Source organism: Ctenopharyngodon idella, chromosome 6, assembly GCF_019924925.1.
Source record: "Ctenopharyngodon idella isolate HZGC_01 chromosome 6, HZGC01, whole genome shotgun sequence".
In the NCBI taxonomy this organism is placed as follows: domain Eukaryota; kingdom Metazoa; phylum Chordata; class Actinopteri; order Cypriniformes; family Xenocyprididae; genus Ctenopharyngodon; species Ctenopharyngodon idella.
Window position 1 is genome coordinate 10359138 of NC_067225.1, and position 27441 is coordinate 10386578.

General features: G+C 37.8%; 1 protein-coding gene across 2 annotated transcripts; it reads left to right on the top strand.

Annotated features, from left to right (window-relative positions):
• The first annotated feature begins 53 nt into the window (after nucleotides 1-53).
• On the top strand, nucleotides 54-25511 carry ptprnb (protein tyrosine phosphatase receptor type Nb). Of its 2 annotated transcripts, XM_051897302.1 has the most exons (23): nucleotides 54-275; nucleotides 3215-3265; nucleotides 3947-4057; nucleotides 4814-4919; nucleotides 5009-5135; nucleotides 5265-5604; nucleotides 5686-5823; nucleotides 5953-5987; nucleotides 7218-7507; nucleotides 7751-7837; nucleotides 8813-8892; nucleotides 10590-10654; nucleotides 12115-12324; nucleotides 12591-12842; nucleotides 14635-14782; nucleotides 15020-15093; nucleotides 15555-15632; nucleotides 17294-17413; nucleotides 17518-17684; nucleotides 21063-21116; nucleotides 21326-21390; nucleotides 22640-22713; nucleotides 22945-25511. In XM_051897302.1, exons 1-23 carry the CDS (start codon nucleotides 200-202, stop codon nucleotides 23014-23016), a joined length of 2820 nt encoding a protein of 939 aa, XP_051753262.1. In that variant the 5' UTR covers nucleotides 54-199; the 3' UTR covers nucleotides 23017-25511. The 2 variants fall into 2 exon arrangements, with proteins under 2 accessions (XP_051753262.1, XP_051753263.1); XM_051897303.1 differs by lacking the exon at nucleotides 7751-7837 and having other exon boundaries at nucleotides 56-275.
• The last annotated feature ends 1930 nt before the right edge of the window (nucleotides 25512-27441 follow it).

Below are 27441 nucleotides of genomic sequence, written 5' to 3' on the forward strand. Positions count from 1 at the left end.
TTTTCTGTCTGTCCGGTCCTCTCACCCCCTCCCTTCAGGAGCGCGCTGGTGCTTCTTCTCGCAAACACTCATCTTTATCGCACTCTTGCTCAAGTCTCGTGTTTCTGGAGTTTGGCACACGCGCAACATCACATTGATCGCTGTGTCATCTAAATATGTCGGTGTAAACGGAGATAGAGGAGAGAGAAGCCGAGGGAAGATGAAATCGGCGCGTCTGTGGATGCTTGTCTGTTTGGCGACTGCGTGTTGTCAGCTTGGCACCGGTGATAGATACGGTATGTCAAGAGCACGAGCCACAGGTTAACTTCAAGCTGACTGAATGATGCATGATTCAACTGCGGAAAATCAACAGTGTTGAATATCAGATTTTAATATGGATGCATACCCAACACACAATGCATGTGCACAATTTTTTTTTTTTTTTTTTGCACCTAAATGAAACATAGTAAGCGTTTATCATCTAAAGCTGCTTTTGGAATTAGTAAAAACGGGTTATGTTATGCACAAGAACATGCTTGCTAAACGCTATCTGTAAATTTCTTACATGCATTTAACAATGTTGTCAAAGAAAATCGTCTGTGCTTGCTGTAAATGTTGACGTCGCAGAGATAACGCTCGTCTCGGGTGGGATGAATGGCAGCGTTATTTAATTGTGGAAGAAGTGCTTCTTGTTTTCACTGATTATCTTTAAGATGATGATAAAAATGTTCATATTCATTTAATCTTATAATTTTGACTAAATTGCATATATATATTTCAATAGCCTTAATGTAAATTTGCTAACAAAAAAACTAACTTTGTTGGATATGTTTAGTGAAATCAGGGGGGTTCATTGAGAATACTAGAAACTTTGAATAAAAAGCTTTTGAGATTAAATATGTGTGAATTGTACAAAATATTTATTTATATAAACTATTTTATATTTATTTGTATTCATTTTCTTGTTTAATTATTGTGTTGTTATATATATATAATGCTATAATATTCTTATGCTCTGACAAAAACAGCGTTTGGCGATCTGGCAACATCAGATAACGGCATGATTCATATACTCCGCAGTAACGCAGCCTACCATGCTAGTCTACTAGCAATTTATACCTTCACCGACGCCAGCAGCCATATCTGTGTTGGGAAGAGTTAACACTATTTTTATTCTGACATTAATCACATATGCAGCGATGATTTTAACAGTTGAGCAATCCTCTGCCTTCATAGGCATTTTACGACTTTAATACACGGCCATAGTTCATTGCTAAGAGGTCTTGTTCTGTTTGTTGTGGTGTAAAAACTCAGCACCATGGACAGCGGAAGTAGTCAATTTCTAATTGCGCACAATGGGTCGATTTGGGAACAATTGCTTCAGATTGATTTGAAGTTGATGGGGCGTATGTGTGCGGGGTGTCGGAGTGGTTGTCTCGTACAGAGACTGTATGTTCGCTTATGCACTGCATCTGTATTCGCTGCTCTTCTGCAGGCTGACTCACCACTGACGACCCATCCCGCGTCATTCTTCTAACAGCTGTCACTGTGAGGGCACACGCCACTCAGAAGCATACAAAACTCTGTGGGAATGTCTCATTAATCTATGAGAGAGCTGGTGTGTAGGAAGCTGAACAGCATAAATATTGATTTCCATGTGACAAAGGTGGCAGAATAGATAGGAGATGTGTAATTATTCACTCTAAAAAATGCTGGGTTAAAAACAACCCAAGTTGAGTTGAAAATGGACAAACCCAGTGGTTGGTTAAATGTTTGCCCAAGGGACTGGGCAGTTTTATTTAACCCAACTATTGTTAAAAAATTACTATATGGCTGGCTTAAAATGAACCCAAAGTATGTTGGCAATTAACATTTATTAATATGTTTAATAAATGAACATTTATTAAAGGGTAATGCACACAGTTTCCACCAATCTCACGTTAATCTTGAGTACCTATAGAGTAGTATTGCATCCTTCATTTCTCCGAAAAGTCTTTAGTTTTATCATAATTATAAAAGATAGATACGCTGTACCGACTCTTTCCGAAAGAAGCCGAGCTCCTGGAGGCGTGCCGAGAGTCACGCGCAGCTTTTGCGTAGCGATCGTCTGCAAGCTGTGACGTCATTTATAAATAAAAAGAGAACAAAAACGTTCGTGTTGTTTATATTATATGCACTTGTGCGCCGACTGCCAACAAAACACTGACATTTGATGCAGTTTTACTCATCGCCCGTGATCTGCAAATCCAGCGTCGAACTGGGACTTGTTTACAAAACTGTCTCCGAAATTCCGGGAACAAACATACGTGCACAACTCCTTAATGCTGGGTTCTTTGGGAAGCTGAAAAAGGTTGTCTTTCCCTCACAAACAAAAATACACTTCTTTGGTGACGTTGTTGAAAAATCTCTCGGCTTCCATAACCTGAACAAAGCGCGTAGATGGGCGTGCTCTTGCTTTTGCTCTGGGTGATGTGTGCGCACGCTTATCAGGGAGAAGTGCCCATACAAGGAATTCCGCCCCATCTCTTACCCTTTTGCCTCACATTATCGCATACAGCCTCAGGAAGACTTTACATTTATTTTGATCTCGGAGGCACACAGCAGACTGGAGCAGGAACTCCCACTCATGTAACCAACTTTCATCCCATGATTCAATTATGTATGACGAGTGTGTCTGCTCAACTCTCAAGTGTGTGTGTGTGTGTGTGAGAGAGCGCAAGGGGACTGGAGGAAACGGAAGGTTGGCAGAGTGCACAATATCTTGGTATGCTTTCAAACAAACATGAAAAACTGGCTTGTCTTCTAGAGTTTAATATTGCTTTTTTCCAGGTATTTGCAATTCTTGTTTGTAAATTCTATTAAGGAACATTTGTACTGAGATGCAGATGGTAGTTGGAGCTACTCTTGCTTGTTTTGTCTCTGTAATGCCCATTATGGTGGCTGGTCATTATTCCAAACCAGTACCTGTTTGTTGCTGTGGTGTTAAATTGATTGACAGTGTCTGATAAGCAATTGCACATACTGACTTACGGTGCTAAAATTGTCAGAGGTGTGCTGGTTAATGGAAATGTGACTCATATCTCTGGGATGTTTGTGCTGCTGTGAGCTAGTACAAATCTTGAAACAACCTGCTCACATATGAGAAGAGATGCTGGTCTGCTTTGTCAAATGTCAGAAAAACAACCTAAAAGCCTTTCATACTCTCTGTTCTCTTTCTCCATTTCTTTCTGGTAAGGTTGTCTGTTTGATGAAGGCCTGTGCTCCAACGGTCAGGTTTGCTGGGATGGTGAGTGCTGCCATATTTTACAGTTTTCATGTTTGACCCTTGCACAATGTTGCTCATCACTGGAAATAAATGTACAATAATGATAACATTTCACCTATTACCTCAGAGTCCCTGGAACAGTTGTGTAATTATGGCTCTACATAATAGCACTAGTGCCATCCCTTCAATCTTTTATGCTTTATTTGGCTTTCATGCATCAGTCTTGTTTTATATGTGTACAAAACTACCTTCATTGCCTTTGTCATGCTGACAAACATACTGATATTTTTTACGGATATATTTTGTAGCTTTTAGCTAAAGCTGATTTGTGCAACTGAGTGTGTAAAAAAAATCATTGACTACACAGTAAACACTCACTTTCACCATCACCTGGTCTTACCCAATCAGTGTTCTCCAACCGTTTCCATGGCAACTGTGACATCACACAACTTCACCCTCTCTGTAGTCTGTTTATGTCTAATATAAGCTGAAAGTGCAGCGGTGAGAAAGTAAAATATAAAAAGGCATAGATATCCTCAGATAAACCTTTATAGCATAAGGGTGTGTATAATTTGTCTAGGTTTGTGGCTGTCACAAATACATTGTTATATATTAGGTGAGCTGTTTGATCTCGGCAGGCCATGACCACTGTCTGTATGTCTAGAAGAGACATAGTATAAGGTGTCTATATGTTTGTTCTAGATGAGCTGTTTGGTCAGTGTCTTACACAGAGACAGGAAAGGTTTCGCTACAGGGTGACTGCAGTTCTACTGGACAGACTGCAGTCATTACTGCAAACGCTTATGAAAGAAGGTGAGTTTCACATGCAAATTTTAAAATTCTCCTTCAGTGGAAATTGAATTTTTTTTAGCACTTTTCCTGCTTACAAAAAATGATGGTTGTCATAGAAACCACATAATGCAAACACGATGGGCAAAGTGACGATTGTGACATAAAATGGTCCAAATGTTACCACAGTAACCAAGGTCAAATAAATCAAAAGTAAATGCATGTGTGAATGTACCTGTATCAGTGATGCCCATTTATTTCTGGATCTATTGATTTAATAAAAAATGCATTAAAAATGCAGTTCAAAGATATGACTTACCGGTAAATTATCTCTTTATTTTTTAGGGCATAAAGTTAAAGATGACAGTGTGCTAATTGTCCTGATTTCATAATAAAAAAGCCTCATAAAAAAAACAAAGGAAAAAAAAAAAAAGAAGGAAAACCTTTTGATGATACCATAGAGAGGGCCGTTGCAGACAAGTGTGACTCCTTACTCTGTGGAACTCATAAAACAAAAATAAATAACAATTAATATGTGTGTAAAGAAAAAAAAAAAAAAAAAAACATAACGTTTTATTTGATGGTTAACAAATGACATTTTTTTTTAGAATGGAACTAAAATGAGTACAAAGAGTACATTTCTAAGAACATGACACGTGTTTTAAACTAGATTTTTCCCTTTTTTTTTCATGGACATTCTTATTGTGTCATTTACCCACAAACATTACAAACCTTTTTGGTTGCTCTGAGCTGATGAGTTTTCCACTTTTTATTTTGCAGGATTAACTTGGCGGGATGATGTCACCCAATCAGTGATTAAGAAAGAACTTAGCAAAGTTCCGAAGATCCCACAGTCTTCTGGGATAAAGAATGTCCCATCCACAGAGTATACAATTTTGTCACATATTCCTTTTCTCTTACTTACCTTTTTCTTCCACTGTATTTATTTCTCTCCTAATCTCTCTATTATCAAAGGTCTCAGAGTGGCCCTTCAAACCAGTTCAACTCCAAACCGGTGCAGCCTTATATGGACTACATGATTGTCGATCCACCTCAGTCATCTCTCCATATGCAGAGTTTGGATCCTTATAGTTACCAGCGAGTGAGAGAACCTACACAAGCACCAAACACATACTGTAGCACTTTTGTTAAATTGCTCTCATTGTAGCTTTGGACGGATATCTACAACTACTTCTCTTTAATTCCAGCATCATGTCTTTTTGTCTCACAGTATGGTTACCAAGATGAAGAGGAGCGCTCTTTGAATCTGGTGGAGGGGGGCAGGTACCCACCGGCCTCCTCTCGCTTTAGGGGAAATTCGCCACTTCCTCCATCTCTAGATAAAGATGATCAGCTTCTGCAGGATCTGATGACTCTCCTCCTTTCCTCGCCCGCACAGCCCACCTCACGTCATCGCGTGGCAGCACCTCACTCCGCCTCATCTTTTTTTCAGGAGCTGGACTTCCCACTTGACTATAACAAGGATTTCTTTTCCCAAGATGAGAAGATCAACAGCCAACAGGAGCAAAAGAAAGGTCCCCAGAAGTATGGAGTGTTTTCTGGGCACAGTGGTGAGATTTTTTGTTAATGTTTTATATATACGTTATATATACTTTTATACTTTTTCAATGACTTCTGAACTCTGACTCCAGGACCCACTCAACAGAGCCTAAATGAGCTGCTCCTGCAACATGGATTTGATCTAAACCACTTGAACCCTGAGGAGATGGAGCGCCTCTTCACTGTCCTTCAGCTCCTGCAAAGTGAACCGACAAACAATGAGAGAAAACGTGAGCACCGTGAGATTTCACTGGAGCTTTTATAGAGTAACAGTATACTCCAAAATATACGCACCTTATATGAGGAGTTGAAGCTCCAAAAATATGTAAAGTCATGACTGCTTGTTTTCCTTTATTCAGCTGAAACAAAGGATTCTTCTGCGCCTCCAAAAGTGGTGAGCATCAAAAATGTTTTTGCTGTAAAGTGCTTTAGTATTGTTACAAGGTTGGGTTTATCTCAGTAGTAATGCTATATATTACCTACAGGGGGCAGCAAATGTTAACTCATAATACTATGAAAATAATTTTTTAATATGAGGGAAACAAGAGCCATGATTATGTTTGATTTGTTTTGTAAATCTTTTATCTTTTAGGCCTCTTACCCAACATTAGTTTATCTCTGCACACAGAATTTTAGGTGTTTTTATACTGCTGAAACAAGATCCTTTCCATTCCTTTCGTGTTTTTTATACTGCTGAAACAAGATTATCCTTTCCTTACCTTTCGTCCATGATCAATAATCATGGCTGGTCACAAAATAAACAAACTCTACTTGATGGTCCTCCCAAAAGCATTTTAAAGAGAATAAGAGAGAAAAGACTAGGAAGATAAACGTTATACATCATACATTGAGCAAATTATTATCTGTTGCCAGGTTAAGGCTGGAATACACTACACAACCTTTGCCCAGATTTTTTGCTCCGATTTACAGGATGAGCCGAGGTTAGCAGTATTGCCAAGTCTGCGGGTTTTCTGCAGAATTGGGCTACTTTTAAGTTGTTGCCCCGGATACATTTTTTTTTCACGGGTTGATTTCCACCCCCATACGTACGATTTCGGCACTCCAACACCCTCAAAACACCCCTAGATGTACAAATTCAGTGGAGAATTCAGCTGCCTGATGGAGAAAATCGCATTGGGCTATTTGTGGGCTACGTTTGACTGGCCATTGGGCTACTTTTTTTTGCACAGACCTGGCAACTCTGGAGGTTAGTTGCCCAAAGTCAGAGCAAGTCTGCAGATTTGAGTTGACAGATTTCACAGAAAATCATGTAGTGTATGAAGACTTTTTTTTTTTTAGCTTCAGACTATAATTCTGTCCAGTTGGAGAATATCCAACATGTTTGATATTTTGTGCCAATTTTAGAACGCGTGTTGTTTTTATTTGTCAAGCTACAAGGCAAGTGTTTCTGACTTGAGTTGGCTGTGTTCAGAACAACTTCAATATCTGGTAGTGTGTGATCCTCAGTTGATCAGTGCATGATGCCTAGTGTTTCTCTGTAACCAAGTCAGAATGTATATGATGCCTAGTGTTATAAAATCTGTTCAGATTTGAAAAGTTGTGGAGTTTAGAAGTTGCAGAGTCAGCCAATACCTGACATGGCATGTGTTATGTGCTATATTAGATGAAGATTACAGAGGGGGAGATGACCCATGTGGTGGAGAAGGCTTCTGCCCCAGCTACAAATTCCTCTTTCCCTTCTCAACTCAACCCCGGGCCCAAAACCTCCCCTAAGAGCCCCGGCTCCCCAGGATCCTCCCAGGATAACTCCATCCCAATGGGTGCCAGTGCACTAGGGCCTTCAGCTCTTAAACAAGAGGAAGGACGACTTGGAAAGGGAGCCCTGAGTGTGCCACCAGGAAATAATGAAACCAAGTTAAAGGAGGAATTTGGATACATTGTCACCAATCAAAGGTACAACTAACAGTTTAGACTGTTGGACTGAGTGCTAGTCTATGTGGGTGTTCCTTTTGTCTGAAAGCAAAGTAGTCATGTGGTATTTGTTTTCAAAACACTTCAATTGACGAAGGACCCGGGGCACACGTCAAACTGGCTATTCAGTGGAGAGTCTGTTTGTGTGTTGGTTTTGTGAGTTCTGTGTTAGTTTGTGCTTGTGAAATTGTGTGTGGGCATATGAATGTGTATGTCTCTCTACAGCCATCTTAGTCTGTCTGATGGGGTTCGTCTACTGAAGACCCTTGCTGAGAGGATCCATCTCACCACTGGCTCTTTCATCAATATCAGGTAGGCTTAGGTTTAGCGCAAGGAGGCAGCAACAGCTGAGGAGAGTCCCAGAATTTGCTTTGGTGGTGGGCACTAACCCTAAGCTTTATTTAATTCATAAACTTGCACAGGCATTTACTAACATAGAATTTGAAGATATGGAAATAAAAAAGCAAGCTGTTTAACTTAGCTAACAATGCTTTACTTATTTAATACAAATATTTTATCAAAGCAAACAGTCTTGATTGCTGTTTGTTGCTGTAGTTAGAAAGCAAACACTAATCCCCCTAACCCTTTTTACTAAATCAAACTGTGGTGAGCTGGAACCTTGAGCCATTGTTCTAGGAGGACAGAGGGGGATGGCTAAGAGGGAAAGAATGAGAGAGAAGTGAATGGAATAAACTGACCTCGAAAGTGGATTTTCTTCGCTCCTTGTCCTTCCCGCATTGCTTGGATCACAATATCTAACACACATAATCAGGGTTTGAAATTAACACCTGCCAACCCACCAAATGCGGGCGAAAATCTACTGTGGCAGGTAATGCATATCAACTCACTAGCTAATTTGGCAGGTTATGATTCATAAATTATGTCCTATCACTTTTCATGCCATCGCTATCAGAGCCCTTCCCCTAAGAGGAGCAAAACAAAGCTTAAAGAGGTTTGACGAGGAGCGCTGTGCCACATCTTTAAAATTAGAATATGTGAAAAGTCACTGAGAATTTTGTTCAGTTTATTCTATTATTATGGTATCCACAAACAATGACTGACTTTTGTAAAACTTAAAGCCATTTAATGATTCAGAATCAGAGTTAATAAAATATATTTAAATCTAAGCTTTTGAATTTGATAATCTGGTTTATCTCTGGTTTATTGGCAAGTTCTGAATGGCTTGTATTGAATGGCCTAATTGGCTGGTGAGTGAAAAAGTTAATTTCAAACCTTGCACATAATCATGCGGGAAACTTGCATATGATTAAATATTCTGCTCTACAGTGTGGTTGGTCCAGCTGTCACTTTCCGGGTGCTCCCCAACAGCCAGAATTTAACAGCAAACGAGGTGTCCGAAAAGACCGGTGAGTAATGAAGAAAAATTTTCATGACTATTAAGAGTGATGTCGGTCACACAGAAGTGTTTCTGAGATACATAATAATGGCTCAGAATTCAATACTAAATACTTGATATAGGCTTGATATAGGCTTAGTTTTCTTTCCTATCTTGATGTATTTTTGAAGGTCTTGTCCTTGTTTTAAATAGAAAATGGCCTTTATTTTATGTTACAGCCATGAACATGATTTGCCACTAGTCAGAAGTTGGTGTTATTAGGGGTAGGGGCATTCTCACTCTAGAGAGCATTTGATTTGAGAAAATAAGTGAGTGCACTGTGAGTCATCAGTTTTTGGTCCATTTCTGGAAGAGGACTGGATTGTAAATGCTTATAAAAAGTGAAATTTGACAATGTTTTGGAGCACACTAGCCTATGTCTTAAATTGTTAGTTCACCCAAAAATGAAATTTCTGTCATTAATTACTCACCCTCATGTTGTTCCAAACCCGTAGGACCTTCATTCATCTTCGGAACACAAATTAAGATATTTTTAATGAAATCCGAGAATTTTTTGTTATCCCCAATAGAAAGCAACGTAATTACCACATTCAAGGTCCGGAAAAGTAGTAAAGACATCGTTGAAATAGTCTATGTGACTGCAGTGGTTCAACCTTAATGTTATGAAGTGACGAGAATAATGTCATTCTTCTATGCTGTTTATGTTGTATAGACAGTGCAGGCTTCCGGGTTCTATGTCAGAACGCCGACTCAGTATTGGCCGACGCTGTTCTCGTGAGAAGTACGATGCATGTGTGTGATGCTGACGCAGGAGCCAGCCAATAATGAGACGGCGTTCTGACGAAGAACTGCGCTGCACTGTCTATACAACATAAACTGCATAAGAGAAATATGGTGGTAATTACGTTGCTTTCAATGGGGGATAAAAAAAACCTCTCGGATTTCATCAAAAATATCTTAATTTGTGTTCCGAAGATGAACGAAGGTCTTACAGATTTGGAACGACATGAGGGTGAATAATTAATGACAGAAATTCATTTTTTGGTGAACTAAACCTTTAAAAGCAAACAGACCCACATCCGTTGAATTCTATATTTGCACCAAGTGTGTATATTATCGATTAATGCAATTATTAACTGAACATAAGCAAGGTGTATTTTATCATATTGCGGTTACATACCATTATAAAAGCAATAAGCTACTTGAAGCTGTGCGCTTTTATAAATCACTGTAATGCACAACCTTTTGTGACTTGTTGCTTTATACGGCAAAATACTGGCGCACAGTAAATAGCCCTTACTCACTGCAGCACCATCTTTGATTTTAAAGCGAGGCTGCGAAGGATAGACATACATCTCTTCTGTGGGTTGTACTGTTATTTAATGTTTTTGGATTGATCTGCTGACAAAACACTGCAAAATTATCTTTCCAAGAAATTTCAGTAAACAAAAAACTCAGGACAACATGAGCTGTGGAAAATTATAAATGATCTAGTAGATTTATACAGCTTTTTTACAGCGGATGCCATTGAAAACATGGTAAGTCTATCTCTCACAGCCTCACTTTCATACCTGTCATGGTGCTGCTCTGAAATATAAGGTCTATTTAAATGTCTACGTATCAGCTTACAAAGTATAAGAAACTATGCTGAGAAAACATAGCTGTCTGTGACTGTCTTAAACACTGATTTTATTTTTTCACATGCAGTGGCTCAAAAGAACCTTCTAGAATCAGAGACTGGTCTAAAGGTGCTTCAGGCAGGTGTTGGGGAGGTAAGGATGTGCAGAAACATTAACGCAGTGTCTTAACATTTGAGCCTGTTGTTTATCCCTTTCCCGTTAATTTCTGTCTCTGTCAATGGTTGAGGAGGGAATATCTCACAAGACCCCTGACACCCACCCCCGTCTCATTTGCTTTGTTGCTATGACAACGACATCATACGTGTCAAACTGTCAGGCGCGTCCACGACTCTAAGCGCGCGTCCGATTGCCATCCCAAATGCTTCTCCCCTCAGAACACAACATTCCCGCAAAACATCACGATGTCTGTTGCAGGGCTGAGCTCTATCACCGTTATTCGTTTCCCGCAAACTTAAACTTACCGACCGTTACAGTTCCTAACAAAAGTGGACGAAATTCAAATGTCAAACCGGTGGAGAAGAGCTCTAGGGTTATTGCACGTACAATTTTTTTTTCTGCTCATCTTCGGCGGACCACCGGGCGCGTGAGGTTTCCATTCTCCATTAGTTTATTGATTTTTTGGTGAGTTGAACTTCTTCTTAAACTTGATTAAATACGTTGTATTAACATCGTGTTACATTATATATTAAACCTGTTAATTAGACATGTGCAGGTCGTACGGGGCAGTAATACTACAAATAAATCAGCTTTTTATCGATCCACCTACCTGTAGTTTCCGTTAACTTGATTCTTGACTAGAAATCTCATACAGATCACATGTTGCGGGAAAGATGCATTTAAAAACGTTAATTATAAAATATTACCGTTTTAATTTAACTCCTTGGTTCAGCTTTCATTCTACTCACTCTTCGAAGTCAGGCTTATGATCAGAAATTGTAAAAAATGAGTTTACTGGCCATATTATAGACGGTCGAGACTGTTTTTATTTGAATCTAGGAACCTGCTGTAGCCGTTAAACTGTTTTCCTTGAACTGCTCAGTGATTTGCTGAAATAAAGAACGCGCATTAAAAATGACCAATCAGAATGATTTGCACTCAGAATCTCAGCACAGACAGTGATGTCAGGTAAAGTTGGTTGCTGTGGCGACAAGGTCAGTGCGGTGTGCACCGGAGTGGTGATGTAATGCCCTGGCTCCTGTGTGGTCTGCATCATTCCAGCAGAGAAATAGGACTACGAGGGAATATGATGGGATTCTCATGTGTTGAAATGAGGTGTAAATGAGGTCTTTTTTCTCTCATCAGTTCCTTGCTTTCTATCTATTGCCATTTTAATGACTACTATGGTACTTACATCAGACATTATGATGTTGCCCACTGAGATCATAGTTCCAGACAGCAGGGTGGGATTGACAGCCCTGTTTTAATACTCGCTCCCTCTTCACTTTTCCATCTTAACATGAAATACACAGTCCTTTATGGTTCCTCTCAGGCATAAAAATCTGTGCTGCTCTAGGATAGTACAACATTAATTATGGGATGTATAAATTATTTGTGATTCATATATTTGTTTTCATCTGTCTCCGGCATTGCAGAAGAACGATGGCCATGCATTGCCAGTGGCAACACGTGTACGTGACAACACCCAGTGGGTGTTCCTCATGTTTGTGGGTGTGGCTTGTGTGGGTGGACTCCTGGTGGGGGCGTTGACCATCGCCTGCTTGCGCACCCATGCCCGCCAGTTGGCCTCAGGGAAACTGGGACTAGGACCTGAAGCAGGAAATGTGACGCATTATGAGTACCAGGTAGGAAGAAGTGTTTTAAATGCGTACTGCATCATATCTCTGCAATAAAAACATTCTCTGAATTCAGGCTATTTCAGTGGCTTTGGCTGTGATGGCATGTTATTATCAGACACTAATGTGATCAGATGTATTTGATTTGAACATAAGCAAACCAGAGTAATTTGATTAGCGTCGATATTGAGTTACTGTGAATTTCATTGTGAATTTGTCAGCAGTAGCTAATTCTCTGTTCTCTCTCTAATTCTCTTATTTTCTTAATTTTTCAGGATCTTTGTCGGCAGCACATGGCTGCTAAGTCCTCTTTGGGCAGGCAGGACTGCGGGGTCGGAGCTGCAGGTGGTGCCGGAGCGGGAGGAGGAGGAGGTGGTGGAGGAACGGATACGTCACGAGTCAGCAGTGTGTCGTCACAGTTCAGTGATGCACCTCAGCCAAGCCCTAGTTCACATAGCAGCACCCCCTCCTGGTGTGAGGAGCCAGCGCAGTCTAACATGGATATCTCTACTGGGCACATGATACTGGTAGACGCTCATACTCCTATTTACAGACACAATAAAATGTAATTCACTTCCAGTGAATAACAGTAAAGACCCATTCACACCAAGAACGATAACTATATGGTGTGGACTATATGGTTCTTATAGAATCACAACACTTATTAAAACTTTATATTTATGGTTATTAGAGCTGCACGATTATGGATGAATTGAGAATCACAATTTTTTTGTTTCAAATAGAGATCACGATTCTCCTACAATTCTGAACAGACAACTAAATAAAATAATGCAGTTTACTAGAGGTTCTGACAAAATGTTAATTGCCTCAGTCTATTTAAAAATGTTTTATTAATTTGAATTAATTATTTTTAAAAATCAGTTTGAATGAATGATCCAATGACTCACTCAAATGCTTCACATGTTTCATTACTGGATGAATCAGCGTTTTTGAACAAATGTCTTGAATGAATGATTCAATGACATACGTTTTTAAGTCACTTGTCGCCACCTAGTGGTGTAATGATGTAATCGATACAATTGTTATTTGAAGCGCCATGTTACTTTCAAAATTTGATTTGCTCTATTTTGATCACTACTGTAGACATCAGTGTTTATATCCAAACTATAAACTTTTATCCCAGTACTTTGATCATTTGAATATTTGAAACAAAAATAATGATACTGTATGGTTGAAAAGACTGTTTGTGAAGCTGTTTCATACCTATACATGACAACTGCTTTCTCTGGATCAGCGGCAGCGCAGACCTGAATGTTCCAGTGTGATTTTGTCAAAGGTTTAATAGACATAGAAAAATCGTTGTCATTTAGGAATGAGATAGCGTGGGTGTTTAAAGGGGTGGTTGATTATGATTTCACTTTTTTAACTTTAGTTAGTGTGTAATTGCTGTTAGACCATAAACCACATCGGTGAAGTTACAACGCTTAAAGTTAAATTAAACGCTGGATTTCATTTTGGCTGCGTGAGATTCTCCAGCTTTGTTGTTGTTGTGCAACCGAAGCACAAGCTGTTTAAGCTCCGCCCTCTTCTGGAAAGGGGGCCAGGAGCAGCAGCTCCTACGGATACGTCACGAGTCAGCAGTGTGTCGTCACAGTTCAGTGATGCACCTCAGCCAAGCCCTAGTTCACATAGCAGCACCCCCTCCTGGTGTGAGGAGCCAGCGCAGTCTAACATGGATATCTCTACTGGGCACATGATACTGGTAGACGCTGCGTGAGATTCTCCAGCTTTGTTGTTGTTGTGCAACCGAAGCACAAGCTGTTTAAGCTCCGCCCTCTTCTGGAAAGGGGGCCAGGAGCAGCAGCTCATTTGCATTTAAAGGGACACACACAAAAATGCTGTGTTTTTGCTCACACCCAGATAGGAGCAAATTTGACAAGCTATAATAAATGATCTGTGGGGTATTTTGAGCTGAAACTTCACAGACACATTCTAGGGACACCAGAGACTTATGTTACATCTTGTAAAAGGGACATTATAGGTCCGCTTTAAATTGAGATCACTCTATATTCATAGTTATCATTCTTGGTGTGAAACGGCCTTTAATTCCTTCCCTTTGGTTAACGCTTTTAAATATGAATTCCCTCCAGCTGTTCGTAAACATTAATATTTACTATATTTACTTCATGTTTTGCAAATAGTGTTTTGTTTCTTTTTTGATTTTGTTAGTATATTGGCATTCTCTAAATTTTCATTTCTTTTTTTTTTTTTTTAAGTATCACATGAACGAGCAGCATTTCTGAGAAATCATGCATCTCTACTGGTGTTTCTTTCCTTCTCTCTCTCTCTCTCTTCTAGGCATATATGGAGGATCATCTGAAGAATAAAGACCGTTTGCTCAAAGAATGGGAGGCACTGTGCTCCTACCAGGCTGAACCCAGCACCATCTCAGCGGCCCAGAGTGAAAGTAACATCAAGAAGAACCGCTGTTCTGATGCCGTGCCCTGTGAGTAAGACCCCATTGCTCCCCCATCCCCTGCCTGTCTTGAAATGCCTTGATTTTTGTGTTAGTGTATCTGAAGTGTTAGTGAGCTCTTTTTTTCAATGTTAACACACTACTCAAACTATTTATACTAAAAAATGGCATTAAATAGTGCATAAATTGGGATGCATCTCTTTTTCACACAACCTGATCGACTCTTTTTAATGGATTAGATGTGTAACTGTCAATTGTTTAATGCAGATGACCATTCAAGAGTGAAGCTGAAAGCTGAGATTAACCCCTCCAGGACAGATTACATCAACGCCAGCACCATTGTAAGTTTGTGCACTTGATGGTCCTCTTTGCCCTGGATCTCATCATGTGACTCATTTCTTTGGAATCAGAAACATAAGAGTTAGAAGGACCTGCATTATTGTCCCTTTCCTTCTCTGAAATCTAAGCTAGAAATCTAAAGCTGGAAAGCCCTCCTTTCCTTGCATCCCCTTCTGTTACCAAGGCGATAATCCATTTATTCCTCATAGATGTGCAAGTCTGCCACTGGTTTCGGAATACCCCTCTCAGCGTTGCTATGGTTACATTGTATTGATCTCATTCAGGATGTGTAGGTCTGGAATCCCCTGCTGCTCTGTTGTAGTTGAGAGCGAGGGATCATCAATTAAGCCTTCATGCGCCTCGGATCACATTAATGGCCTGTTGTCGTGGTGATGGGCAGATCCAGGGTTAAGAAGGGCTAAAGAACTGACCTCTGACCTTTTGTCCACTGTTGACCCTTTAGATCGAGCATGACCCCCGGATGCCAGCTTATATTGCCACCCAAGGACCTCTCTCACACACCATCTCTGATTTCTGGCAGGTCAGTCACATCTGTGTGTGAATGTGAGACCTATGTGATTATTTGATATAAAGTAATACAAGTTGCTTGAAATGTACATTACCATTCAAACATTTGGTGTCAGTAAAATTATATATATATATATATATATATATATATATATATAGGGCTGTCAAAATTAACACGTTAACGCATGCGATTCAGTTCAGTTTAAAGCATTAAAAAAATTTAACGCAGCATTTTCCGTCATAATTTGGCTAGCGTTACATTATATGATCACGCTCCTATTCACGCAAATGATTTTAAACCATTCAAGCGCCACAAGACAAACGAGAACGCGCTGTCTGTGAATGTCGTGTCATGTGACACAGAAAGACACGTGCCAGTATCGAGTTCTCTTTCGTGCTTGAACAAACAATAACACACAGAATTATGCCAAAATGCCCGTTTTGTGGCGTATCCTCATAAGAGCAGTCTTAAATTAGTTAATAACGTCTTAAATGAACTTAAAGAGTTGTGAGATAATGAGATGCGCGTCAGATCCGCGTCATGTTCGGCAGCGGCAGCTCTTAAAGTGACAGCAGTCTAATAAACCAGTTGCTGTGAAGTCTGTCATTAATGTTAATCAAATGTATGCAGTGAAGACTGTAAAGTGTTTGATAACTTTATTCAATTTCTGTATATTTCCTACATGTTAGACAGGCCACAGGTAAATATGACATTTATTATCATGGGTTTATGTGAAGATTGTTTTTGGTTCACTTAAATTAAAAGTTGTTATTTTCTTAAGCCCTAATAAATGTTGAAATTGGTGCTTTCAGTTATACTGTAATGTTGAATGTCTATAAATAATGTTTAAAAAACAAAATCAGTTTCATAGAGACATCAGTAGCAGTATTAGTATCAGTGGTACTGGCCTTCATTCATGAAAAGATGACATTAAACAAATATTTAAAATATACTGTCTTTAAGTTGTTTCTACATTAATTTGGAGAAATGATTACAATATAAAAAATATTAACACTTATTAAAACTTATTGCAATATTTTTAATTGTGATTAATTACAGAAAAAAAATGTGATTAATTAGTTAATTTTTTAATTGATTGACAGCACTAATATATGTGTATATGTATGTGTGTGTGCATTAATTTGTTCAAAAGTCACAAAAAAGATGTTTACATTAATACAAAAATTTCTATTTCAAATAAATGCTGTTTTTTAGCTTTCTATACATCAAATAAAATTCAAAAATGTATGATGGTTGCCACAAAAATATTAAGCAGCACGACTGTTTTCAACACTGATAATAAATGTTCACCAAATTAACATATTTAAATGATTTCTGAAGGATCATGTGACACTGAAGACTGGTGTAACGGATGGTGAAAATTTGAAAATTCAACTTTGCCAACACAGGAGTAAATAAAACTTTAAAATATATTAAAATATTTTAAATTGTAATAATATTTCACAATATTACCAATTTATGTTATTTTGCAGTTTTGGTGAGCATAAGAGAATTCTTTCAAAAACATTAGAAAATCTTGATGCCAAACTTTTGAATGGTAGTGTATTCTGTGTATTTTACACTGTTCTACGTATTAATTATTGCTTATTTTCTGCATATTAATGTAAATACTGCTTAAATGGCATGTTTTGTAAGCCGTGTATGTTGCGCAGATGGTTTGGGAGAGCGGGTGTACAGTCATAGTGATGATGACGGCTCTGGTTGAGGACGGAGAAAAGCAGTGTGATCGCTACTGGCCCGATGAGGGCTCTTCTCTCTACCACATTTATGAGGTTTGTAATATTACTTGTGAACCTGAACAGATGCCCAGAGGTGTTTGCTTTTTGTAGTGTGAACTACTTAAAATATTGTGTTACCCTTCAATTATCTCACTCAGGTGAACCTGGTGTCTGAGCATATCTGGTGTAATGACTTCCTGGTGCGTAGTTTCTACCTAAAGAATGTCCAAACCCAGGAAACTCGTACCCTCACTCAGTTCCACTTCCTGAGCTGGCCCGCAAAGGGAATACCCACCTCCACACGCCCTCTGCTGGACTTCCGCAGGTACTGCACATGCTCACAAACATACATGGTGTGTAAATACATTATTTAGACATGTATGAAGGCCTAATAATTGCTTGATTGCGATGATTTGCTCTAATGGCAATAACATCATAATGTTGATTAAATGCTATGAAATAATAAGGACCATTATTATTAAAATATTATTTGTGTTTTACTGTAATCATTTATTAAGGTGGGATAGGTGATATTTTTAACAATTACTAATATCTTTATATTTAAAATATTTTTATTCATGTCATTTTGCCTTGTGCAATATTATTATTATTTTTATATAGCTGGAAATCATACATATAAGTTCAGTGTGAACAAATGACAGCAAATTCTTAAGGTGTTTGTGTGATAAGCGTACACTATAACTGTCATACACAAAATTACAATAAAATAGTTATACATTACAATTATTTTTATAATTAGAAAACATCTTTTTCCGCAAAAAAACGTGTGAATTTATGTATGTCAGTTTCACATCATGTTCTCCATTTGCTCTGTCTTTTCTCCCAGCTCAGGGCTCCAGACTCCGACCAAATGGTTGCATTTTGCAACCTTTTTTTCTGCCAGTGCGACTAAGTTTGGTTAGAGGTCGCACTGGTGTGACCACCACATTGCTCAACTGATAAGAGCTGCTATTTCTGGCATCAAATGGCAAATGAAACTAAAATTGAAACGAAACAGCGCTACTCGTTTGAGCTGTGCAGCACGGATCTTTTATAAGCACGGAACAATAATAGACAGCGCAGCGCAAGATCAGCGCACGCCGATCTCGGTCATGTGACACTGTTACTATACAGCGCTGGGAGATCCAGTGAGAAAGCGTTTGAAATTGCAGCAGAATTAATAACATTGCTGCGAGATCCAGTGAGAAGCATTCAAATTCAGCGCAGGATTCTCTGCTTTAAACCACAGATATCAGATCAAATAGCGCTGACGTGGAAACCAGGAGAAACACTGTGCCATGAACGAACAAGTTAATAGCTCTCCAGTCCACAAATCACCATGGATTTAATGTAGTACCACTTACTGAAACCATGGTATTGTGGCAGAAATAGTCGAATGCTTCTACTTTATTCATTTTAGCGTTCATGCGAACTTTTGAAAGTGAAATTCAAACACTTTTCTAGGACTTTTTAAAGTGCTTCACACTTTTTCCTCCACTTCAAAGTGCTAAATATTATCCATTTTTAATGTGGTGATTTGTAAAACTAACACAACCCACATGAAATTACCATTAGATGGTGGCAGAGGAGCATTTATTGACTCCCTAACGTATGGAAAAGTCACAGTCTCATGAAAAACAAAAACTTTTTCAAATTATGACTGAATTACACAGAAAGTAAGTAAAGAGCCTCCTTTTATAATCACTGAAACTGTCGGTTAGTTCAGTGTGGTACATTTAATAAGAGTAGAATATTTACATTTTTCCCTATAAAATTGATGTTTTTGCACGCTACTGTTAATAAGTTAATTTTTTCTGCATCTCAGTTCAAGCTTAGTGCTTTACTGTCAAATTTCCAATAAATAAGCATATAATATCATTAGTTACTGTGCTAATTAATGCAAAACATTAGTAATATGATTAAATTACCTTTATAATTAAAAAAACCCAGCTCCACCTTCTGTAGAACTTGCTCTCAAATGTTAGTCTGGAGCCCTGCAGCTGCCATGATATCATCCCATCATCCTTCACTCTTATTCCCTCCACTCATATTCTGTCCCTTAACCTCTCAACCTCTGTCAGTCTCTTTCTGAGAGCGATGGAGCGCAGTAGCGAGGTATTGCACAGCTGTCTGTGTCATTTTTGTGGTTTGCAGCTAGTAGTCTGGTTCCAGTTGCATAGTCACAAAAATGAGCACAGACAGTTGTGGCTGCAGCAACGCTGATGAAACGCTCCATCGCCTAACTCCCCCTCCACGTTCTCTCTGCTTGAATCTCTGTCAACCTCTTCATCTTAGTCTCTTTTTATTTCCTTTTCTGTGTCTCTCCTTTCTCCATCACTTCCTTACATTACATGCTTTTTGATGTTTGGGTGGATGTTGCTTGTTTCTTACCACTCTTGACTGTGGTATAACTCTCCTCTTTTTGATCTTTCTGGCTCTCTACTGTGCAGTGGTCCTGATGTTTTCCTCTGATCTCTGTGGGTCTCTACTCTACATTAGCCTCGATTTTACAGTGCTTGCAAGGCGACCACTGTATTGAAATTCCTCTCATCCTTATTAATTTTGTTCTCCACCAAAGTGTGCAATTATTTTGGCTTAAACTGCTACATATATTCCACTCCAGACACAAGTTAATGAACTTAACCTTAAAATTTAAAATGATCAAAATCACACAGATCATCATCATTATTATATATATACACACTACCTTTCAAAGGTTTGGGGTAAGGAATATTTCTTTTAATAATTATTAAATTATTAAGTAATTAATTTTTTTTTTATACATTATTTTGCTTTTCATAACAAGAAACCATTAATAGCAATCACAATATGTTCAACTACTATAAGTGCCATCATTCGTGAATATTATAAGTACAAGTTATACATGTTGTACTCAAAGCAAATGAATTAATGAATAAGTGACTGAATACGTAAATAATGACGTCAATGTATGAATATATAAACGTGAGGAAAAATAAATAAATAAAATTAATGAATAAAATTAACATTATAAGAATGTATACTAACTTTTACAAAATTAATTTAAAATAAACGCTGTTCTTTTGAACTTTCTATTCTTCAAAGAATCCTGAAAAAAATATATCACTGTTTATACAAAATATTAAGTAGCACAAATGTTTTGTTTTTTAGCACAATAAATGTTTCTTAAGCACTAAATCAGTATATTACAATGATTTCTGAAGCATCATGTGACACTGAAAACTGGAGTAATGGCTCCTGAAAATTCTGCTTTGCCATCAAAGGATTAAATTAATTATAAATGTAATATATTAAAATAGAAAACAGTTATTTAATAATATGCAAATAAATGCAGGCTTAGTGAGCATAGTTGACTTCTTTCAAAACCATTAAAAAAATCTTACCAACCCCAAACTTTTGAACAGTAGTGTAGATATATTGTTTTTTAGATATTTAAAAATCTGACTTACATTAATAAAATGTTATCCAACATGTTAATGTTCGCATAATGGATTTGGATTGCTTTTCTGGCACATACTTTTATACTGCTTACACCTTTACACTGTCGTGCATTCTTGTGCACGGCTGACAGAAATCAACATGTCATGACAACTTCTAATCGTCATTTCATTTACTCCGAACCAAAGCCTAAATCCTGAGCTAATCTAACTTGCTTTGCAAGCACTTGCATTTCCTTTAGAAAATCTCTCTTTCTGCCCTTTAGGAAAGTTAACAAGTGCTACCGTGGCCGCTCCTGCCCCATCATTGTGCACTGCAGGTATTTTAACGCATTGATGCATTTGAGGAATTAAAAGTTTTTATTAAATAGTGTAGTTTGATTCCTTTTAGAGTCAGAGATGCCAAGCCTGCCAAACATTTTATTAGAAAGTTATTTTGAAATACACACAGTATTCTTGTGGAGATCAAGTATTGCATATTAGATTTTTTTTCAGAGTGTATTGCTCACAGTATCGCCCTTCTGTGCAGTGATGGTACAGGCCGGACTGGAACGTACATCCTGATCGACATGGTCCTGAACCGCATGGCTAAAGGTCAGCACATGATATAAACTTGTAAAGCTTGTGAAGAAATCACAGTGTTTAGGAAAGTAGAACATACTGAAGATGTTTAAAGGGTTAGTTCACCCAAAAATGAAATATCTGTCATTAATTACTCACCCTCATGTCGTTCCACACCCGTAAGACCTTCATTCATCTTCAAAACACAAATTAAGATATTTTGATGAAATCTGAGAGCTGTCTGACCTGTCTGTAGATGGCAATTTAATTACCACTTTCAAGGCCCAGAAAGGATATCGTTAAAATAGTCAATGTGACTGCAGTGGTTCAACCTTAATGTTATGAAGCAACGAGAAAACAAAACAAAAATAATGACATTAATAACAGCGCTTTCGGGTTTTACGTCAGAACGCCGACTCATTATTGTTTATTATAATGAGCCGTCGTTCTGATGTAGAACCCAGAAGCGCTGCACTGTTTAGACTTTATAGATAGAAAGACGGTGAACTTGTGTTATTATGAATGGGAGAAAGTGCAACACGCAATATGGCGGAAGTCCCGCCTTCTAAATAAGAGCCGACTGGTAAAGTCATCGCGTCACTGCAGCTGCCGTTAGAAGTTCCGGTTCCTATAGAAACAGATTTCCTATAGAGATGCGCACTTAACACATGCGCATAAGCTTGATCCAGCCTGAAAAATGCCGTTTTTTGTCATGATTTGAGCATTTAGAAACAACATTTATGAGACAGTTGTTGTCAGATTTCATTGGTGATTTCAAATATGAAATTATACCGAAAGCTTGGCAAACAGCTTTGGAGAATTTGATGTTTCCCCATTCAAAGATGCCCGAGAGGCATTTCAAAGATGGCTGCCAAGTGAAATGACTTGTCTTAAAAGTACTTTGACTGTGTTTACAATGTCAACAGAAGAGTTGACAGGGAAGAGAAGATATTGTTGAATAAAGTCATTATTTTTGTTTTGTTTTTGGTGCACAAAAAGTATTCTCGTCGCTTCATAAAATTAAGGTTGAACCACTGTAGTCACATGGACTATTTTAACAATGTCTTTACTAAATTTCTGAGCCTTGAAAGTGTTTATTATATAGTGGTCTATGGACGAGTCATATACCTCTCAGACTTCATCCAAAAATATATTAATTTGTGTTCTGAAGATGAACGAAGGTCTTACGGGTGTGGAACGACATGAGGGTGAGTAATTAATGACAGAAATTTTGGGGTGAACTAACGCTTTAACAAAATTTGTTATTTTGTTTTCAACTCAGGAGTAAAGGAGATCGATATCGCTGCAACCCTGGAACACATTCGAGACCAGAGGCCAGGAATGGTGCGCACCAAGGTATGAATGACAGAACAGCTCAGTAACACCACAGAGCCCCATATGAGAAATAAAGCACTATTGTACCCATAAAACACCACAGTATCAGCAGCCTCTCTTGTTCCCCTCGGTTGCAGTAACTGCTGTAAATCATTTTCATTGGTGCTGATGGTGTTATTAAAGGAGAGTTCGACGGATGGAGTAGTGGATTGTAAAATAGAAATGCTGATCTATGCTTTTCTCTCTCCTCAGGATCAGTTTGAGTTTGCACTGACCGCTGTGGCTGAAGAGGTTAATGCTATTCTCAAAGCCCTACCGCAGTGAAACGAATGCCCATGACTGAGCACACACACACACACACACTCACAGATTACATGCATGTGTGCATAACATGCCTTGTGTGGCCACTGAGGTTAGTATTAGGGATATGCACAAGTAATCATCTAGTCAAGTACTCGTTCTACAACTAACTAGTAAAACTCTACACAAACTACTTGCAAATTGATTTTCCATTGCCTTCACTTAAATCATTACATCTGCAGTAAGTGCATTGGGTGGCACTCTGGGTACACGATGAAGAGGGGTGAGAGATCCAAGTGTGCAGTATGTCAGTCTTCATGGTTCTTGTCACTTTTATGGTGGAAAGAAGGTGGCAGTTTCTATGAGAAGCTGCGAGAGTTGTAAAACTGTTTTTGCAGCTTGTGGCAGAAGACTATTTCACATCGGACCCTTTTGTTAACAGATGGATGGTAATTGTTTCTCATAGGGATGTAAGGTATTTTCAACATTTACAGGGGCTAGTCGCTGATTTTATTGCCGTCCGAATCCAGAATGTCACTGTTTTTCTCCCACCACCCGTGTAAAAATCCCCGGCCGAATTACCTACTGTTTTTTAACAAACGCCAAGGTCGTGTGGTAATTTAATTGCCGTCTGAATCCACATCTCTGAGTTTACAAGAGGAGATCAATTCAAAATTCACAGTTTAAATCCTTTTTGACAACTGCGGAACACCGTACGAGTGCTTCACATATACTTTAATTACTGAAACGCTGGGAAATGCTACTTCATCACGGCTCCACCTCAGTGAAAGGAGAAAGAAGAAAAAAGCATGTTTTCATTTGAAATGGGTCGTTCCAATTTTAAAATTTGTTATATACAATTATATACATATAAACTAAGCACCTTTATGTTTATCTCATGTAAATAAGAGGATGGATTAACTTATTTCCACTAATTTCCATATTTTTTAAAATGACATCCATCATTTTGAGATAAAATGCAAGACTATAATGTGTTTATCTTCCTATAACAGGAGATTTAAATAATATTATTTTCCTATTATTAAACTAAATATGAATTTATTCGTATTATTCCAAGCATATGACATTTTATTTACAGCAGACAATCATGCGACTGATCATGTGAGCAGTGCGTTCTCGGGTTCGTAGGATCACTAAACTCGTTCCTCCACCGTGAATAAATCGCCATCTGAACATGTGAGTTTTATGACTGAGCTGCCATGCAGATTTATTTTTACAGACGTCCACGTGAGAAACAATTACCGTTTGAATAGGGCTTAAGATGCCGACTTACAGCTCTTGTATTTCTGAGTAATATTAATGTATATGATAAAATAGATCATAGAACTAAATAGAAATTCAGTTTTGTCATATAAATTAATTAGCTTTTATATTATTTTCAAAAGAAAGGCATAGTTTGTGAAAGCATTGTAAAGCTGATTTAGCTTTATGTTTGTGAATAAAAAAATATTTAACATATTTTATTTTAAATGTATGAGTAATTGATACTTGTTTTTAATCTTAGAGTACTTGCCTACAAAATTACTCAATGCCATCCCTAATTATTATTGCTGATTTCCAGCACTCAAACACACTCAAAAACACATATCCCAACCAGTTCTCCAATATTGCCTTCCTACAGCATGTAAAATCAAATCTCCTTCAATTAATACTCACACAGAGATATACTTGGACCTATATTTAAGCTCTTCAGGATCTGATTTCTTCCTTGCCTTCACGCTTGGTAACAAAATGTAATTATCTAAAGGGAAGTCCGTTTCTCCGTGTTCCCTCTCTCTCTCTCTCAGTTTCACCATGGTGATGACTTAGTCCTGTTACGTACACTTCTTCAGTGTTATGTGAGTTTCCTTCACAATAGTCTTGTCTACTGTGGTGGTAGGAGGCAGGGAAAACAAGTATCATGAAGGTGAGCTTTGATGTAGTCTTATGTTCAACATATTTAACACACATCACATGTTAACGTGTGCCCTCAGAATTTTACACGCCCCCTTGCATGTTCATTTATTAAAAAAAAAAAAAAAAATGTTTTAGTTTTAAACTATTACACATAATTATAACAAGTGGCCCTCACGAGCAGAACATAAAATGTGGAAAAAAATGGCAGATTCCATTTGAGCCTATTCATGTTTCCACACAAACTCCACATTTCTTTAGTTCCCTAAGGGAATCCGTCACACTTCATTTCAACAAGAATGCCGTCAAATGCTCATGTGACAGCAGGAACTTAAAGTAGAAGGTATGTTGAATTTCAGATCAGATTTTGAAGAACATTCTGATCTGTTGTAGGATTATGTTGAAGACTTTACTCTTTTCTTTTCCTCCTTGGTCAAAATCTCTCTTTCTCTACTTTATGGTTATTGTGGTCAACCTAATTGTTCTATTCCTCTGGCAAATCAGTAAAAAAAAAAATAAAAACAAAAGATGTCAGAATTATTTAAAAAGCATATATTTTGTATCTTGTGATGACTAATAAAATAATTGTGAAGTGATGCAGAGCATCACTGTGTATATGTCTTTTTTCTTTATTCAGTGTTTTTTTTTTTTTTTTATGATTTTTTATATATTGAACCATTATATTTTCCACATTGAATATACCTTTCATTCTTAAATGGATTTTTCTAAAAACAGAAACTAACATTTTTTTCTATCTACCTGATTTTTCAACATGGAAGTAAGGGCGTGTTCACACTTGGCATCTTTTTTTGACAAGAAAAAGTTGACAAGGTAAAGAAAAGAAAAAAGCTGGCAGCGTTTGGTTCCAAGTAGACCCTTTTCACAGAATGATGAAATTTTTTTTATATATATATATATATATATATACACACATATATATATATATATATAATTTATTTTTTAAATGTATGTATATTTATAACATTATACATTGTATTATATTACCTTTGCATCAAATTACAAAAAAAAAAAAAAACTAGTTAAAGGGGACCTATAATGCCACTTTTATAAGATGTAATATAAGTCTCTGATGTCCCCAGAATGTGTATGTGAAGTTTTAGCTCAAAGTACCCCACAGATAATTTTTTATAGCATGTTAAATTCGTCACTTTTTGAGGGTGAGCAAAAACGCTCCATTTTGTGTCCCTTTAAATGCAAATGAGCTGCTGCTCCCAAGAAGAGGGCGGAGTTTCACAAGCTCATGTTAGCAGCTCCGATTACCTGATGCAGACTAACTGAAAATGTCAGAAACTGTTCAGCCTTTTATGTTCAAACCGGAGTCGGACAATGATGGAGAGACTCAAGAAGAAGTGACAGTGAATGGTTGGTTGATGAATTTATGTAGTTGATGTGGAGTTAACTATTTTACCCCTGGTTTCAAAGACCAGGTTTAACCCAGATAGCATGTAGTAATCGGCCCGAGCTCGGCTGCCCCGCGGCGCCTAAGCTAGTCACAGACTAAAATGCATGTTTGGGCTGTTTTAACTTGTACTGACATATCTTAAAATATGTCATAGCCATTGTTTTGTTTCAAGATGCTCACCAGTAATGTTTTTTCTAGTGAAAATTTATAAAAGCTACTTAAATGTCCTAATTGAACTAAGGCCTAATCCTGGCTCAGGCTAAGCCCTGTCTCTGAAACCGGGCCTTAAAGTCATTGATTAGCATATTCAGTCATGATAATCTATAAATCGCTTATAAAATGCCTACAGAGCCAGAGAATATATGCTGCATTAAGGTAGAACAAGTATAGTTTAGTTTAATTACGGTTATAACTTAAGCTGTCATTTTGCTTTTATGACATGCTATTGCATTTGTGTTACATACTGTATTGCAATAACATGGCCTCACCCCTTTGTTATGTTCTCGGGGGTGGAGTTTATGTACATTTTGGGGTTAGTGATGTCACTAACCCGGGAAGAAGCTCGTTGTAGTCCCTACCAGCCGTTTGTTGTAGTCTTTAAACATTTTTTAAAGGAAAATATCTCCCTTTGCATTGAACTTTGAGCACCCACTCTTACCTGAAAAATGAGATGGATTGCTTGTGCATATTTGTACAATTTGTAACAAGAATCATTTAAAAACACACTCAGTTATACATTTAAAAAAAAAAAATTAATTCAAAACCTAATGTGTAAAAAAAAGAGACCGAAAGGAGTCTCCTTGCTTTGTTTATGCAATTTCTCCTTGCTCTAGATGCCATGATTTTTACCAGTGTTGGGGAAAGTTTAAAGAAGGTAATGCTTTACCATATTGTGTTACTCCTTAAAAACTGTAATTGTGTTACTTAGTTCATTTTTATGGAAACGTTACTTTTGCTATATTTTTTCGGGGCTGGGTTTGCTTTCTTGTTATATATATATATATATATTTAAAAGCTAATTTTTTTGGCAAATGTAAAGGCCCTTTCACACCACAAATGAAATGAATAAGCCTCAGGCTGATGGAAATGCAAATTCACGCCTGTACAGCAGA

What these genes read in the sequence shown, in the direction of transcription:
- ptprnb (XM_051897302.1), top strand. Translation starts at nt 200, where the DNA reads ATGAAATCGGCGCGTCTGTGGATGCTTGTCTGTTTGGCGACTGCGTGT. An exon ending in GCAAACGCTTATGAAAGAAG is followed by an intron (nt 4,058 to 4,813) that starts GTGAGTTTCACA and finishes TTTATTTTGCAG; the next exon opens with GATTAACTTGGCGGGATGAT. An exon ending in CTACTGGGCACATGATACTG is followed by an intron (nt 12,843 to 14,634) that starts GTAGACGCTCAT and finishes TCTCTCTTCTAG; the next exon opens with GCATATATGGAGGATCATCT.